The sequence below is a fragment of the Neoarius graeffei genome, chromosome 15 (assembly GCF_027579695.1).
Source record: "Neoarius graeffei isolate fNeoGra1 chromosome 15, fNeoGra1.pri, whole genome shotgun sequence".
NCBI lineage: Eukaryota > Metazoa > Chordata > Actinopteri > Siluriformes > Ariidae > Neoarius > Neoarius graeffei.
Genome location: NC_083583.1, coordinates 44,944,204 through 44,962,277, shown reverse-complemented (window position 1 = coordinate 44,962,277; position 18,074 = coordinate 44,944,204). Strand labels below are relative to the sequence as shown.

Below are 18,074 nucleotides of genomic sequence, written 5' to 3'. Positions count from 1 at the left end.
ACACTTCTCAGCCTCCCGGGGAAGGTTTACTCCAGGGTACTGGAGAGGAGAATTCGACCGATAGTCGAACCTCGGATCCAGGAGGAACAATGTGGTTTTCGTCCTGGTCGCGGAACACTGGACCAGCTCTATACCCTTCATAGGGTGCTCGAGGGTTCATGGGAGTTTGCCCAACCAGTCCACATGTGCTTTGTGGATCTGGAGAAGGCATTCGACTGTGTCCCCCATAGTATTCTGTGGGGGGTGCTTCGGGAGTATGGGGTTCGGGGCTCTTTGCTAAGGGCTGTCCGGTCCCTGTACGAACGGAGCAGGAGTCTGGTTCGCATTGCCGGCAGTAAGTCAGACCTGTTCCCAGTGCATGTTGGACTCCGGCAGGGCTGCCCTTTGTCACCGGTTCTGTTCATAATTTTTATGGACAGAATTTCTAGGTGCAGCCAGGGGCCAGAAGGAATCCTGTTTGGGAACCACAGGATTTCATCTCTGCTTTTTGCGGATGATGTTGTCCTGTTGGCTTCTTCAAACCAGGACCTTCAGCATGCACTGGGGCGGTTTGCAGTCGAGTGTGAAGCGGCTGGGATGAGAATCAGCACCTCCAAGTCCGAGGCCATGGTTCTCGACCGGAAAAGGGTGGCTTGCCCTCTCCACGTTGGTGGAGAAGTTCTGCCTCAAGTGGAGGAGTTTAAGTATCTCGGGATCTTGTTCACGAGTGAGGGAAGGATGGAGCATGAGATCGACAGGCGGATCGGTGCAGCCTCCGCAGTGATGCGGTCGCTTTACTGGTCCGTCGTGGTGAAGAAAGAGCTGAGCCAAAAGGCGAAGCTCTCAATTTACCGGTCGATCTACGTTCCGACTCTCACCTATGGTCATGAGCTTTGGGTAATGACCGAAAGGACAAGATCGCGGATACAAGCGGCCGAAATGAGTTTCCTTCGCAGGGTGGCTGGGCGCTCCCTTAGAGATAGGGTGAGAAGCACAGTCACTCGGGAGAAGAATACTTTCTTCTTTGCTGCTGCTTTTTATTAAATCAAATTTGAGGCTTTTGATTAATTCCTCGCTCTGCACTGTAACTTTTATTCTTGTATTTTATGTGTCTTTCAGTGCGACCGCAATGCATGATGGTATATATTGCTTGGTTAGTGACCATCGGTTGTACACTACTTTTCACGATGCATTGTGGGATACTATGAGTCCACTATATAGGGTGTAATAATTCTCGCTATATATTCCGACAGCACTACAAAATGGCGACCTCACTATATAGTCCACTATACAGTGAGTAGTGAGTGATTTCGGACACAGTGCTAGTCTTTGAGGAGCAAAGATGTGCCAAGGATCTCCAGTTTGTCAACAAATGTGTGAGAAAATGATTGAAATGTTTAAGAAACAATGTTTTTAAAACATTAAAAATTTCACTCTCTATGATACATCATATCATTAAACAATTCAAGGAATCTGCAGGAAATTTGGTGCACAAATGCCAGTTAAAACTTTACTGTGCAAAAAGGAAGACTTCTGCCTCGTGTGCTCCAGAGCAAAGCAGAAAAAAGGACCATCCAGAATGTTACCTGAAATAAGTCCAAAAGTCAGGGTCTGTCATGGTATGGGGTTGTGTCAGTGATCTTGGGAACGGTGTCTTACATATCTGTGATGGCAGCATTAATACAGAAAAGTACATTGAGATTTTGGAGCAACATATTACTGCCTTCAAAACGACATCTTTTCCAGGGATATTTCAACAAGACAATGCAAAACCACATTCTGCACACGTTACAAAGGCATGGCTGTGGAAGAAGAGGGTGTCTGTCCCGTCTGTCCCCAATAGAGAGTCTCATCTCATTCTCATTATCTCTAGCCGCTTTATCCTGTTCTACAGGGTCGCAGGCAAGCTGGAGCCTATCCCAGCTGACTACGGGCGAAAGGCGGGGTACACCCTGGACAAGTCGCCAGGTCATCGCAGGGCTGACACATAGACACAGACAACCATTCACACTCACATTCACACCTACGGTCAATTTAGAGCCACCAGTTAACCTAACCTGCATGTCTTTGGACTGTGGGGGAAACCGGAGCACCCGGATGAAACCCACGCGGACACGGGGAGAACATGCAAACTCCACACAGAAAGGCCCTCACCGGCCACGGGGCTCGAACCCGGACCTTCTTGCTGTGAGGCGACAGCGCTAACCACTACACCACCGTGCTGCCCCAACAGAGAGTGTGTAGCAAATTTTGAAATAATGTGACAATGATGACCCCATACTGTTGCACACCATAAGACCTGTTTGCAGGAAGAATGGGACAAAATAACACCTGAAATACTTCATCACTTGGTGTCTTCAGTCCCTAAACATCTTTTAAGTGTCGTGAGAAGAAATGGCAACATTACAAAGTGGCAAATGCTTTACCGTCCCAAGTTTTTTGAAAGGTGTTGCAAGAATCAGAATTGAAATGTATTTATTTTGAAAACAACAATAAAATTCATGAGGTAAAACATCAAATAATGTGCTAGTTTATTGCTTTGAATGTAATACAGGTCAGAGAAAAACCTATGAATGAGTAGGTGTGTCCAAACATTTGACTGGTAGCGTGTGCGTGTGTGTATTTGAGTAATAGCTTATTGTTAAAGGTGCCGTTTAGGTGTGTAGCCGATCTGCACATAAATGTTTGCGTTTCTGGAGAGCTTCACCATTTTAAAATCCTATTCTTCTGATGATATATTCCCTTTTCTCCAGAGGTTTTCAGGGCTAAAATACAAGTGTGTGTGTGTGTGTGTGTGTGTGTGTGTGTGTGTGTGTGTGTGTGTGTGTATGAGAGAGACAGACAGACAGAGAGAGAGAGAGAGAGAGAGAGAGAGAGATTTTTTTCTCTTAGATTTTCTCTTTTGTTTTGAAAGAAAGGATGTGCATGCTGGATATTAGAACACAAATGAAAATCAGCATTCAAAGGCAGCATCGGTAAGGAAGGAACCCTCGAGGCCCGTCTTTGGAGACAAGATCAAGTATGTAAAACCAGATGAAAACTGATGTGCGGGGCAAATATCAAACCCGATGCCATCCTCATGATGAAATAGTGCCTGTTCGTTGAATTTCCTCCCAGTTTCATCATCGGCTGATCCAGGGGTTATTGCTAATGGCATGTCGACGCTGTTCATTTCAGGTGAGATGAAATGCAGGAGTTCTGAGCGCTATTAGTCTGATTAGGGATTTATTCCACACTCCAGGGCCTTAACAAGCAAGGATTTCATCAGATAAATGGATATTGCTATGTAAAGGCAGTTCACAAACAAACCAGTCTCACATGCTCTAATGATGCGGACAGATCACGTATCACATCATACATCCCTAAACGAGATATTACATCTGTACAGTACATTTAAAAAAAAAAATGGGGTATCATCAAGTAGGCTTGCATAACATCCTATAGAATATGAGAGCATGTAGATTTATACTGGATAAGCCACAGTTTTTCAGGCGCAGTAAAAATCCGAAGAGTGGGTGGATATTAGGAGGCATTTGCCTCTGTTATTACACACAGCACAAATGTAATCAAACAAACACAGAGGGGGTGAAATGGGAAAGATGTGGAGTGAAATGACAGCCGGTGACCAATTACAGCCATCATGGCTGATGGTTTGGTCGATATATAGATAGTTACAGTATTTCATTAGATATCGAACAAAACATCCCATAAATGAAAACAAATGGGCCTGTCGAAGCTCACAGATGAAGCTTGGGATAAGGAGAGAATAAGTCTCTCTCTCTCTCTCTCTCTCTCTCTCTCTAATCCATTTTTAATAAGCGTTACAAAAAAGGAAGGGCTGCACAACTGCCAAGGAAGCATAATCTCCTAGCTAAAGCATTCATCTGTTAGAAGAAACAAACAGACCCTTCTACCGAGCAAGCAGTCCACCAGTACTATGGTATGGGGGGCAGAGGTCATTTGCAGGGCATGGGGGGGGGCATTAGTATATTATGGTGGCCTGTTAGTGCATAACAAACTAACAAGAAAAACGCATTGGCAAAATAAAATAAAAAAACAACAGCAAAACAAAAATGACACCAAAACCACAAACATTACTACAAATTTAGAAACACAACAACAACAACAAGACAGCAAAACTAGACACAACAGCAAAACCAAACATATGACAGCAAAACACAAAACAAAAAAAAAAATCAAAAACATAACCGTTAAATAAATAAACAGTAAAACAAAAAACATGTGCCAGCAAATCCAAAACCATAGAGCAAAACCAATAACACGTCACCAAATCAAAAACAACAGCAAATTTGGAAATATGGCCACAAAACCAAATGTGAAGACCAAAAACATGAGACCAAAGCCAAAAACACAACAGCAAATTTGGAAACATGACCACAAAACCAAAAACATCGATGGATGCTTTTACTTTTTTACCAAAGAATTTATTACCTCCGCCAAGGAGGTTATATTTTTGGTAGCATTGGTTTGTTTGTTGGTTTGTCTGTTAGCAACATTACGGAAAAATTAATGAACGGATTGCTCTGAAATTTTTTCCAGAGGTGTGACTGGGCACAAGTAACAATCCATTAAATGTTGGCAGTGATCCGGATCACTTTCTGGATCCCGGATTTTTTTAAAGGATTCTTGGCGGAGGTCTGCGCTCTCCGAGTGCTTTTCTAGTTTGTTTGTTTGTTGGTTGGTTTGTCTGTTAGCAACATTACGGAAAAAGTTATGAACGGATTGGTCTGAAATTTTTTTCCAGAGGTGTGACTAGGCACAAGTACTGTAACAATCCATTAAATTTTGGCGGTGATCCGGATCACCGTCTGGATCCCGGAATTTTTTAAAGGATTCTTGGTGGAGGTCTGCGCTCTCCGAGTGCTTTTCTAGTATAATATTATTTCAGATACTTTCAACATTGCATGGCTTTAATATGAGTAGATATGAATAGATATTTCAAACAGTGTTCATGTTTCATTGCTTTATTTTGTACTTACTTTGTAAAACTGTTATATGAAAGCAGTAAAGTACTGGAGGCTGTGTGTTATCATGAATAACAACACCCGTGACTCTTTTAGCTCGTACCTGTGACCAAATCAGTCACGATGTTATTGGTACTAACACACACCCACTAGTGTTCTAGCTAGGGGAACTGTAGCTGTTATTTTGAATCAATGCTTTTTTTTCATGTTGAATATTTTCTCCTTATTCCATTTGCCATGGAATACTACAAGAAATGCAATTCTGCAAAAATTAATGCGGACAAAAGCAATAACTCCAAACCGCATACCTCAGTGTCCTAAACAGTACAGTATCTTGCTGAGTTGTTTATCTCAGTGTCTGTGTCCCTCAGTGTTAAGTTGGCCATATGGAAAACGAAGCTGTGTGTTCTTCTAAATAATGGACCCCTCCCTCAACCTGCCATATTACTGCAACACCATATTTTCCAGTTATGGACAGACAGAAGATGTTAAACTAAAGGAGACTTTTATCAGCATGCAGCGCTCTTCTGTTTTCAGCTCCCGTAAACGGCATGAAGCAACTCAACATGACGTATTTTGTAATTAGAGGAATAGCAGATATATTGCTTATGTATTTATTTATGGATTTGTTTATATATCACCTTGGGGCATTTCCTCCATATATAAATGTTAACGCTGCCATTTTGAGAGTAAAGGATTTGAATAGTGAGTGAACACACTGCCAGATTAATGTGAATGAATATGGATTAAGAACCACATCCATGGGGGATGAGGTCTCTGGCATAATGTGGACAGTGAAAACATCCCACCTTCTCCAAGGTCTTACCCAAGTTATAGTGTAGTTATCTCTCCTCCAGAAGGTTCAAGTTTCTCGCATGTTGCCTGGTCTTTTAGAAGTTGTTTTTCTTCAATCTGCCAACAAACCAGCTTGCTCTCCCACATGCTGAAAATGAACAGTGTTCTAACATATAGCCTACAGTCTTGGTTTTGTTTTTTTACTACAGGCCTGGACGCTTTCATCTCGACTGCCAACCTTATTCTCGCCTCGTTCTTCTTGAAGCTGCTCCAATTTCAGCTCTCTCTGGATTTTGAAATAAAGCGATTGATAAGAACGTCATAAAGCAAGCACTGTTGCTTTGCCTGCTTAATTTGGTTTGTTGTAGGGGTATACAGCAGCACCACTATCTGGATCTGGATCTGTTTCATGCTTCAAATATCTATATCTGTATTCGGCTTTAAATCTGATGTGGGCGTAGTCATGTTTCTGCAGTACGGCGTGTAAAATCTGGTTGTGACAGTTTGTCAACCTCAACTATCACTTGAGTTCATAATTCTGTTTCTCATCCATTTATTTTTGTTTGTACATGTAAGAAATTGACTTGGTTCTATTTCTCAAACTCTGACTCTGAGCAGGCAGTTACTAAGGATGAATGAATGAATGAATGAATGAACGCTTCATGCAGAAATTTAATTTGTGGTCTTCCTTTGTCCACAAGCTTCATATCTGACTGTTCGCTCACACCCATAAGTTTTATATCTATATCTGACCACTGACCTGCATGACAAACTTCCAGCTTCTGAGATTTTTTTTTTTTATCCTGATGTCCACATTAAGTTTCAAATTGTGAACATTTCTGGGGAAAAAAGAATAACATTTGTATCTGTATGTGTATTCGTTTAGAATATCTCATCTCATCTCATTATCTCTAGCCGCTTTATCCTGTTCTACAGGGTCGCAGGCAAGCTGGAGCCTATCCCAGCTGACTACGGGCGAAAGGCGGGGTACACCCTGGACAAGTCGCCAGGTCATCACAGGGCTGACACATAGACACAGACAACCATTCACACTCACATTCACACCTACGGTCAATTTAGAGTCACCAGTTAACCTAACCTGCATGTCTTTGGACTGTGGGGGAAACCGGAGCACCCGGAGGAAACCCACGCGGACACAGGGAGAACATGCAAACTCCGCACAGAAAGGCCCTCGCCGGCCACGGGGCTCGAACCCGGACCTTCTTGCTGTGAGGCGACAGCGCTAACCACTACACCACCGTGCCGCCCCGTTTAGAATATATTATCTGTTTATTTTCCAAATAATGTATTCATATTTGATCCATAGTTTGTTGTTTCTCTGTGTGCTTCAGTTTGTCTTTCAGAAAATGAAGAGGGGATTTATTAGCTTAGAACATAGTTCACATATGATTCAGAAAGTATATTGAAAGCAGAAAGAGCCAAAGAGAGAAGTAACGATATGTGCTTTGGATACAGATGCTTCAATCAGTGCCTATGAATCATTGTCAGTGGGCTTAGAAAATAATTAGCGAACAAACTATGTTAAACACTTACCAAAGATATGGAAGATTATAGAAAACTCCACGTGATATAATGGAAACAGTAAACATAATGAAGACCTGATACCTGATAACGAGGCCTGTCAGGAGCATTCTGAAGGCCAACAATAAAGAATAAATATCGTTGCACTAGTGTAAATGTTTTTACAACATAGTGCTCATAGGAACATCATGTGGCAGAATGGTGGTTTGTGCAGTAATATGTTGAAGCCAGGCACCAGGGGCTGAGTAATATTTCACGTTTGTCATCATCTTAAGTGGAAATTTGAAGTGAAGTATGGCAGAGATAAACTGTTTTCTCTTTCACTCTCTTTTTCCCCATATTTCTTATTGTGAGTTGTGAATTGTTTTTTTAAAGCTATGTTGTTTATTCGAGGCACTGAAGCTGCCATGTGATGGTACGCTAGGATTTGGGCAGCAGGGAGTGGACTTTCTTTGTGAAAAATACCTGAAAATAAAACTTCGTGCTAAAGTACGATGTTGATGTGAAAAATTTGAGAAATTTCTGTGTCAGTTGTGTTTCAGAGAGAAATTGGGCTGTGATATTTTTTACCCCTTTGGATTGAGCGATGTGGGAATGTCTCAGCCACTTGCTGAGAGTGATCTCTGTGTGATTTGTGCTCTATTTCGAAACCCCGGTGCAAGATGATGCAATGGTTGCTACAGCACAGAGCATTGCACAGTTTGGATGAAATGTTTGGCAGGCTTGTGTGTGTGTGTGTGAGTGAGAGAGAAATCACTTGGACTCTGATGCATCCCAGTAGACTGCTTGGTGATGGATGAGTTGCGGTATTCCTATCAAGGCACTGCTGGATGGTGACTGACTGGGAAAAGTACAACTCAAAAGGACGATGATGAAACTTGGCCATTAGGCAGAGCAATGACTTGTCCCTGTTTGTCCTTAAAAAGAGTCCCATATTGACTAGGAACAGAGGCACGATTTTGGCACTACAAAATGTACAGATACATTAACCCAACATGGTTTTAAGCCAGAGTGGTGAGGTTCTCATATGACTTCACTTCTTTGTCCATTTGGCTCACTGAAAAGGAATGAAGACTTCTGTTAGAACACATTTTGATGTCCTTCTGTCTAATGCGAGGAGCCAAAAGTGAGGTTCATTAACCTGTTTTGACAAAGCTTTGATGAGATCTGCACTCCTAGTGTTTCATAATAGACACAAAGCAATTTTTCCATTGGATTGCTTGCATGTTGTCACTATTTCCACCATCACATGAGCCATGCCATACCCAAGTACCCTTGCATTTGGTTCTTCTTCTTAACTGAGGTAGAAATGGAGCGAGTGATCAATCATTCAGTGGATTGTCCTGAATAATGTCTATGGCTGCAGTCTGCTTCCTTGGGCAGAATTGAAGGAGACATTTCAATTACTGATGCATCGATAGAATTTTATTCACACTAAGTATATACCAAAATGATGATGAAGCCTTTATTTATCACATGTACACTCAAGCACAGTGAAATTCCTCCTCTGTACAGTATTTAACCCATCTGAAGCAGTGAACACACAAGTGAGCAATGAGGACACCAGAGGTGGACAGTAATGAAGTACATTTACTTGAGTACTGTACTTAAGTACACTGAGTATCTGTACTTTGAGTATTTTTTTTTTGGAAACTTATGACTAACTTCACTACATTTAAAAGACAAATATTGTACCTTTCACTCCGCTACATTTCTGTCAAGGTCCTTGTTACTCGTTACTATGAAACAGCTTTGAAAGTAGATATTTTTTCTTTTTGCTTCTAAGACATGATAGGCTTTCTCAGGGTCACCTGTGGAAACCCCCCCCCAAACAATCAGTAATCACTAGGGTCATGTCACGTCCATAGACTGTATAAAATCAAGTTCAGTGATTCCTCAACAGCATTATTTGAACACGATCAGTTGATGGCAGACTGGAAGGAGGCGGTTCTGGGGAATGCATGCACCCATGGCCATACCTAGAACCCATGTTTCAGTTTTCTGAAAGGATTAAAGATTTGTTTCGTTTTAATTGTTTGCCGAAAACGGACCACATCACGGCCTATAAAAACCCACTGTCCAACCTGCGGAAGCACATTGAGTTATGTAAACATTTTGTTCCAAGAGAAAGCTTGCAATGAAGCTGTCTGTGCTTTTAGAGCTAGCAATAACGTTGCAATAGCTATGCAGTCTGGTTAGTCAAATGACTTTCTGTGGATCTGCTCACCAAGTTGCCATTGCCTTGTCCATGGCTAATATTTACACATAGCTAGTTAACTTGGACATTGTTAGTTAGCATGTAAAAACGGCGTTATGCTAACATGAATGTTAACTTATCTGAGGTCCTTTCAGAAATGCTTCAGCATAATCTTGCCAAGTAAACAATGTAGAAATCTGTGTTTATCTGTGATTAAAGGTGTTTATTCTACAGGTTCTACAAGCTAGTCAGTAACTCCAGTAGGTTGATTCAGACATTAGGTATTGTAAGCATTTGTGGCAATACTACAACAATGCACTGACAGAAAATGTACTTTTAATACTTAAGTATTTTGAAAAGCAAGTACTTTAAGTAAAAAATTTGACTGGACAACTTTCACTTGTATCAGAGTAACATTTGACCAGTGGGATCTGTACTTTGACTTAAGTAATGAAGTTGGGTACTTTGTCCACTGCTTGAGCACGCGCACACACACACACACACACACACACACACACACACACACACACACACACACAGAGCAGTGGGCAGCTATGCTACAGCACAGGGGGAGCAGTTGGGGGTTAGATGCCTTGCTCGAGGGCACTTCAGCCATGATACACAGGGAAGAGAAAGTGCTGCTCATTCACTCAACTCCTCATATTTTTCCTGCCAGTCCCGTAAATGACTAAGGCTACATCCACACGACAACGGCAACAAGATTTTATTTTAAAAAAAAAAATATCGTGTTCACATGGGCAACGGATCAGTAAAATATCAGGTACATATGGCAACGCAACGCTTGCTGAAAACGATGCAATACACATGCCACACCTCTACGTGCGCTGTAAGACGGTCCCTTCGGAGACACCAGAACAATAGAAGTAGTAGGACGCATGCGCATAAACCCCTTCTTCTACCCAGCGTAAAGCACTCATAGGAACAAGCACACAACAACAAGAAGCTGGCTGCGACTACGCGAGGAAATCGTGCCTTCTGTGTGTACAAATTAGTTTTATTAGTGTGCATAGTTTTATATAACTTAATTTTCTTATTGTGTGTGAACATTTTGAAAAGCAGTCTTATCCAATAAAAAAATGGTTCAGTTACTTGTTTATTTAAAAGAAAAGCTGTATACAAAAGTGAATGCAATGCAGTGGTTCATACAAAACAGCGAGAGTGCTGCTTGTTCTAGTCATGTGGTTGTGATGTCATCGTAAACAAATCCGTTCTACTCATCCAGACGACTTCACAATGGCGCCGTTGCCAGATTTTTCCACTCTGGAACCCGTTCTTGTTTTGGGGCACCCAAAACGCCGGTGCCGTGTGGACGCCAGGCCAAAACAATAAACAATTTTATCAGATTCACCTGAATCCGTTGCCGTGTGGACAGCCTCTAGCTTACTAAGTATTAATCAATTAGCGACATCCTGATGGATGTTACTCAGCTCTGTTTAATGTTCCTCTGTTCAAAGAGTAGCCATGAAAATCGCACATACTGAATGTATTCAAAAACATACACCATTATGCATGTTCTTCATAATGTTGGCTAGTTCATTTTAATTGAAGTGCATTAGCTAGCTGCATTAGTTCCCTTGAATCGAGTCAGGTTGCAGTAGAAAGCAGGTTTTGTTCCATTTTTGAAACTCACTCACCTAGCATTATCTGTGACTATTCTTCCTGCCTAGCTAACGCAACTAGCAATGAACTACTCATGCTGATTTTTAAAAAAATGTTTTGTCAGGTTACTTGCATTGTTGGAGGACACTATAGTTCCTCCTCTTGATATTGTCACAGTTAGTGGTCTGCTTTGCTTTGACTGCCATCATTTATGGTGAAATACATTCAGATCGGGGCTGCACGGTGGTGTAGTGGTTAGCACTGTTGCCTCACAGCAGGAAGGTCTTGGGTTTGAGCCCAGTGACCAACGAGGAGTTTGCCTGTTCTCCCCATGTCTGTGTGGGTTTCCTCCAGGTACTCCAGTTTCCCCCAAAAGACATGTAGGTTAGACTAATTGGTGGCTCTAAATTGACCGTAGGTGTGAATGGTTGTTTATCTCTGTCAACCCTGCAATAACCTGGCGACTTGTCCAGGGTGTACCCCGCCTCTCACCCATAGTCAGCTGGGATAGGCTCCAGCTTGCCTGCAACCCTGTACAGGATAAGCAGCTACAGATAATGGATGGGATGGATACATTCAGATTGCTGCCATTAGCACAACATACATCAGGTTTACATCATGTAGTATCATCTTGTATTTGATGTTGGTATCAGAATTTTTTTTAAATAAGTAAACAAGCATGGATACCTGATACCAGAATTGGTATCCATGAATCCATAATGTCAAATTTTTAACAAGATTTCATTTTGATCTCTTGATTCACACTAAGGTTTTCTTATCAGTGTGAAGCTTGATTTTACATTTTTTTCTCCATGAGCCAAACAAATATTCAGGGTGTAAATAGTTCTGGATATGTTGGGGGTGGGTGGGAGCTAAACTCATCTCATTATCTCTAGCCGCTTTATCCTGTTCTACAGTGTCGCAGGCAAGCTGGAGCCTATCCCAGCTGACTATGGGCGAAAGGCAGGGTACAGCCTGGACAAGTCACCAGGTCATCACAGGGCTGACACAGTAGACACACAACCGTTCACACCTACGGTCAATTTAGAGCCACCAGTTAACCTAACCTGCATGTCTTTGGACTGTGGGGGAAACCGGAGCACCTGGAGGAAACCCACGCAGACAACATGCAAACTCCACATAGCAAGGCCCTCGCCGGCCACGGGGCTTGAACCTGGACCTTCTTGCTGTGAGGCGACAGCGCTAACCACTACACCACCGTGCCGCCGGGAGCTAAACTGTGACTATGAATCAAAGAGAGCGGGGGGAGTGCTGCCAAAGAAGTGTTAAGACACTGCATTACAACATTGCACCTTGAAACAGAGAAATATAAACAAAGAGGTCAGTGGATCAGTGTACTTCATTAGTTCTTGTAGCACTACAAGATCTGGACTTCTAATAAATTGGATTAAGCTCTTCCAGTGTTGCTATAGGTTAATTACTATCACCCTAAATGTCTGTTTGTTTATGCGTAGCTACATGATGGAGGTCTATGTGTTCTGTTATTTTAATTGGACTAAAAGCAACCTCAATCCTGGCAGGAGACAACAAATTCTCAGTTACACTCGCTGCTGCCATTGTTTTATCTTCTGCCAGCATGAAGCTCTACAATTTGTCACTTTGCCCATTTTGCAGATGAACGCAACCTAATATCTGTCAGCTCATGTTGTCCTTCTGCATCAAAATGCTAATATTTTTTCATATATCCACAGAATATACACTTGGACTTTGACAGCTGATGAAGAGTGGCTCTCCACTTGCCTGAGAGCTTGCTATTAGAGTAATAGCATTTCCTTTCCAGGCCCCTGAAGCTGCTCACAGCGGATGGCACTAACAGCTTGTTGTCCTTCGCTCTCGCAGGGCTTTTCACCTGAGACAGTCATTTACAAAGTTATTCAAAAAAAAAAAAAAACCTTCACACCCAGCCTGGCTTATCAGATGGAGATTGACACCTTGCTCCATGTGTAGTAAGCTAATTGGGCTTTTCGGCCATTTTTTAGGATGTCCCAATGCAGAATTGATCCTAGGCCACTTTATTAGTACACTATCCTAATGACATCCCACAATGCACCTTAAAATGTAGGATGAACATGTACTCTATCTAGTCTCGGGCATCCCAGATTGCAATGCAAATCAAACCAGACAACACTAGGAGTCAAAAAAGTGGTTTAGTTGTGAGCCAATATGTGCGCATACAGTAAATACAAACCATCATTATAATAAAGGTGCAATACAGTGGATTTAAATTGGGAGAGTGCAGGCACTTACTGATGTATGCACAGAGGAAACAGATCAGCAGACTGTCAACAAAGCCAAATCGGGTGACTGAAATTGGTGTCGGTAAACTAGTGAGGGTCAGGCAATCGGCGAACAACGTGACATGGGAAAGACAAAGAGCAAAAACAGAGAGGAAATAGCAAAAGGTCAGGAAACACTAGGGACAGTTAGAACCAATACAAGGCTCCAGATACAAATGGCAGGACAATACTTCACACTGGAGTGGTGTGAATGAGTGGCTTAAATAGCGGAAGCGGTGATTAAGGAAATGCATGACAGCTGTAGTTCAGTAGGCTGGGGACAGAAGGCGCTGTGTGTCATGGGAGTTGTAGTCCTGAGTGTTTATAGTCTGCTCCTTCACACTGGGATCTCATCTCATCTCATTATCTCTAGCCGCTTTATCCTGTCCTACAGGGTCGCAGGCAAGCTGGAGCCTATCCCAGCTGACTACGGGCGAAAGGCGGGGTACACCCTGGACAAGTCGCCAGGTCATCACAGGGCTGACACACAGAGACAAACAACCATTCACACTCACATTCACACCTACGGTCAATTTAGAGTCACCAGTTAACCTAACCTGCATGCCTTTGGACTGTGGGGGAAACCAGAGCACCCGGAGGAAACCCATGCGGACACGGGGAGAACATGCAAACTCTGCACAGAAAGGCCCTCGCCGGCCACGGGGCTCGAACCCGGACCTTCTTGCTGTGAGGCAACAGCGCTAACCACTACACCACCGTGCCACCCCACACTGGGATTACTGACATAAATCTGAAGCAAGCATGGGCTAAACAGGAAGGTTTTTTTGTGTGTATGTGTGTTTAACAAATTTATTTTCCAAAGATAGGAACAAAATGGGAACCTAATTTAAACGCCATGACCCTAACCAAAATGCTGTAAATAAAAGAAACAAACAAAATACCAAATCAGACAACCAAACAAACAGTGTATATTTTATTCATATCTGTATTTGTATCCGTTTACAACACATCAGTTGATTTAGAATAATACATTCATATACAGTTATATCTCCATCTAAACATAAGTACATATCGAATGTTAATCATTTTAAGTGCTAAAAAGTAAAATGCCAACTACCTCTTGCAGCAGCTGCACTTTTGTTAGTGTGAGCTAGCTATTGGCAATCGAATCACGCATGAAAATCGTTGACGTGCTGTTTTTATAAAAGTGTCCCGATATTCCACTAAATCCGTCCCCTTCATGACCTAATGCAGTCATTTGAAAGACTCTTTCATCCCATAGAGACTGTAGTAATGCACTGTGTACAGAACTAGGGGGCAATTTAGAGACACAGCCAGAATATTGTGCAGTTTGGCATGCAGGCTCGAGATTCAAAACTCCCTAAAGGCTTTCAGATCAACAAAACAGCTTTACTTTCTGAAATATAGCCAAACACATTTGAGTAAATGCTTATTTACCAAACAAATCCCTGAAGGTAGCGATGTCTTAGTCTTTATTCTGCTTGCACATGATTCAGAGCTAATAAACATAAACCTAAAGTCATGTCATTTTAAACCATTACAAATCAATTTATTTGCACATTTTAAGGCCCAGAAAAACTATTAACAATAGTAAAAACATATTTGGAGTGATTACACAAGTGGGGTGCCACTTATAACTTTAGCCCTTATAACTTTAACAAACATGAAAACAAAAACATGTTAACTCATTTCAGGCAACAATACACCCTTTTAAAAATTCATCTCATCTCATCTCATTATCTCATCTCATCTCATCTCATTATCTCTAGCCGCTTTATCCTGTTCTACAGGGTCGCAGGCAAGCTGGAGCCTATCCCAGCTGACTACGGGCGAAAGGCGGGGTACACCCTGGACAAGTCGCCGGGTCATCACAGGGCTGACACATAGACACAGACAACCATTCACACTCACATTCACACCTACGGTCAATTTAGAGTCACCAGTTAACCTAACCTGCATGTCTTTGGACTGTGGGGGAAACCGGAGCACCCGGAGGAAACCCACGCGGACACGGGGAGAACATGCAAACTCCACACAGAAAGGCCCTCGCCGGCCACGGGGCTCGAACCCGGACCTTCTTGCTGTGAGGCGACAGCGCTAACCACTACACCACCATGCCACCCCCTTTTAAAAATTATTATTATTTATTTTTATTTTTTACAAGGTTTCTTTGCTTTAAGCATTTTTAGCATTGAATAAGCAAATACATGAATGTGATTAACTAAAACCAGTGTAAAAAAAGACATTAAATACATTCTATTGATTCACCTAATATTATCCATCCATCCATTCATTCATCCACCCATCCATTATCTATACCATCATTTATCTGTCAGGGTAGTGCGGGAAGCTGGAGCCAATCCCAGCAGACTTCAGATGAGAGGCGGGGTTCACCCTGGACAGGTCACTAATTTATCACAGGGCTTCACCTAATATATACTTAAATTAATTATTTACTTTCAATCTATAATTTAGCAAAAAGTGTTGTTACCCCATCAATTAATATCACAGTATTATTGAAAATAAAGGTGAAAAAAGAAAGAGAATTTGCTTTTCTTTGGAAAATTCAAAATTGTGACATGTGAGTGTGTCCATCTTAATCAGTGTCTTATTCAAAGGTAGACTGCCTTTCAGATTTTTTAAGTGTAGGTCATAAAAAGAATTTTCCCTGACACCCAATTATTTTTGTTTAGTGGACCAAAAGCTACTGAATTTGAATCACAGACTTACAATTTTATTAGTTTTTTTCCCCCATAGAACAATTAATGAATTTAGGGCCACGTGGCCATAAATTCTCCACTATTTTTTCCTGCTTCACCATGACCCAATTCAAAATACTACGTCATGCATCACGTGATGGGCTTTCCCCGTTCGTGCAAGGCATTCTGAGATAAAATTTGAAACAGGAGAAAAAATGGAGGACGCGAATGAAATGTGAAAGACTGACTATAGTAACAGAAAGCGGGAAGAAAAGACGTTATGTTGCGAAAGAAAGGAAATGCAGGACCAAACTAATAAATATTGGCGGTCAGCTATTCATTTAGGGACAGAATGATGTAACTGTCAGTGCACGGTCAAGGTAAACCTGTAGATGGCGGTAATGTAACACTGGATATCAGCCGTAAAACCCAAAAGAAGAAGAAGAAGAAGGTAAACCTGTGCATGCACACATGGACTTCCTCTGTCTGCTTGACTGCACGAAGCAAGCGAATTCATGCACATTATTTGCTAGGGAATCCCCTCAAATTAAATAACTTCCCAGCCACAGGATGGCCTGTTTTTTTTTAAGATATTGTAGAAATAAACAAATATCGCAATGACCAAATTTCACAAGGAACTAAATTTCACAGATTTTATGAAATCAAAAGGCCATCTAGCTTTAACAGTAGCCAAGCTGGGTCTAAATAGCATTACAGCCAAGATTTTATTTATTGCTGATCTTAACTAGGGCGGCACAGTGGTGTAGTGGTTAGCGCTGTCGCCTCACAGCAAGAAGGTCCGGGTTCGAGCCCCGTGGCCGGCGAGGGCCTTTCTGTGTGGAGTTTGCATGTTCTCCCCGTGTTCGCGTGGGTTTCCTCCGGGTGCTCCGGTTTCCCCCACAGTCCAAAGACATGCAGGTTAGGTTAACTGGTGACTCTAAATTGACCGTAGGTGTGAATGTGAGTGTGAATGGTTGTCTGTGTCTATGTGTCAGCCCTGTGATGACCTGGCGACTTGTCCAGGGTGTACCCTGCCTTTCACCCGTAGTCAGCTGGGATAGGCTCCAGCTTGCCTGCGACCCTGTAGAACAGGATAAAGCGGCTAGAGATAATGAGATGATCTTAACTAACCCTGCTAGTCAGCTAGCTAGCTGATAGGAAACTAGTTCACATTTGTCACATATGAAAGTTAACGTTATTCAAACCTGTCATTATATACCATGATAATCAAAAGTATTTTGTTCTTGACCAACACTGGAAGGCAGAGGTAAACTGCTATCAGTTCTATGGCTAAAGGTTTCTGTGAACAAGGTCAGTGATGATTGTGGATCCTATTTCGTGACACTGCAAACAACTCACACACGATGCTCTCTGAATCAACTTTTAATGGAACTAAAAATCTCTGTTTATAGAAAGATGTGAATTTTGATGGAGTAAACCACCAGAAGCTGCTCGCTAATCTCAAACAATGAAACAGAAAACGCATGTCTGAAGCTGAATTCACTTCATTTTGGTAAAGGGCTTGTGAGACTCGATCATTGCCAGTTTTCCTAGACAAAGTGCTGCCCTTGAAACTGTGTCACCTTTTCAAAATGTAGAAAATCAACAATGAGAGACAAATTGCTTGTATTTCAGTTGTGCACAAACAACAAGGTTGTACAGCAATAAGCTACAGGGACAACAGGAAAAGACATGAATGTAATGTTTTGTTTATAAGAAGCTATGAGAGACTTTTATGCATTAATTAAATAAACAACTGGATGTTTTAATTTAGAACTTGATAATGACAAAGTACACATTTTGAGAGGTTTATATCTGTAAAGAAATAATGCATTCATAGCTGTTTATTTTGGATACTTAAATTTTGAAACTTTTTTTTTTGTCGTTGTTTAGTAGACTGTTATTAATTTCATTATTCGGTGCAATGACAAATTTTATTTCCCCTATAAAATTGCCCATGTCCCACTGTATGGGATTT

At 41.8% G+C, this 18,074-nt stretch overlaps 1 protein-coding gene across 36 annotated transcripts in view; it reads left to right on the top strand.

Annotated features, from left to right (window-relative positions):
* Positions 1-18,074, top strand: part of celf5a (cugbp, Elav-like family member 5a) — a 355,737-nt gene that overhangs the window by 276,729 nt on the left and 60,934 nt on the right. For 4 of the 36 annotated variants that reach the window (XM_060941441.1, XM_060941439.1, XM_060941438.1 and 1 more), the window contains exon 1: positions 13,245-13,281. The exons of 30 other annotated variants lie outside the window; for them this stretch is intronic. In XM_060941441.1, coding sequence (XP_060797424.1) covers positions 13,245-13,281 — 37 coding nt within the window. Of the gene's footprint in view, positions 1-13,244; positions 13,282-17,357; positions 17,364-18,074 lie in introns of those variants that run through there. 2 more of the 36 variants (XM_060941411.1, XM_060941442.1) reach the window with 1 other exon arrangement.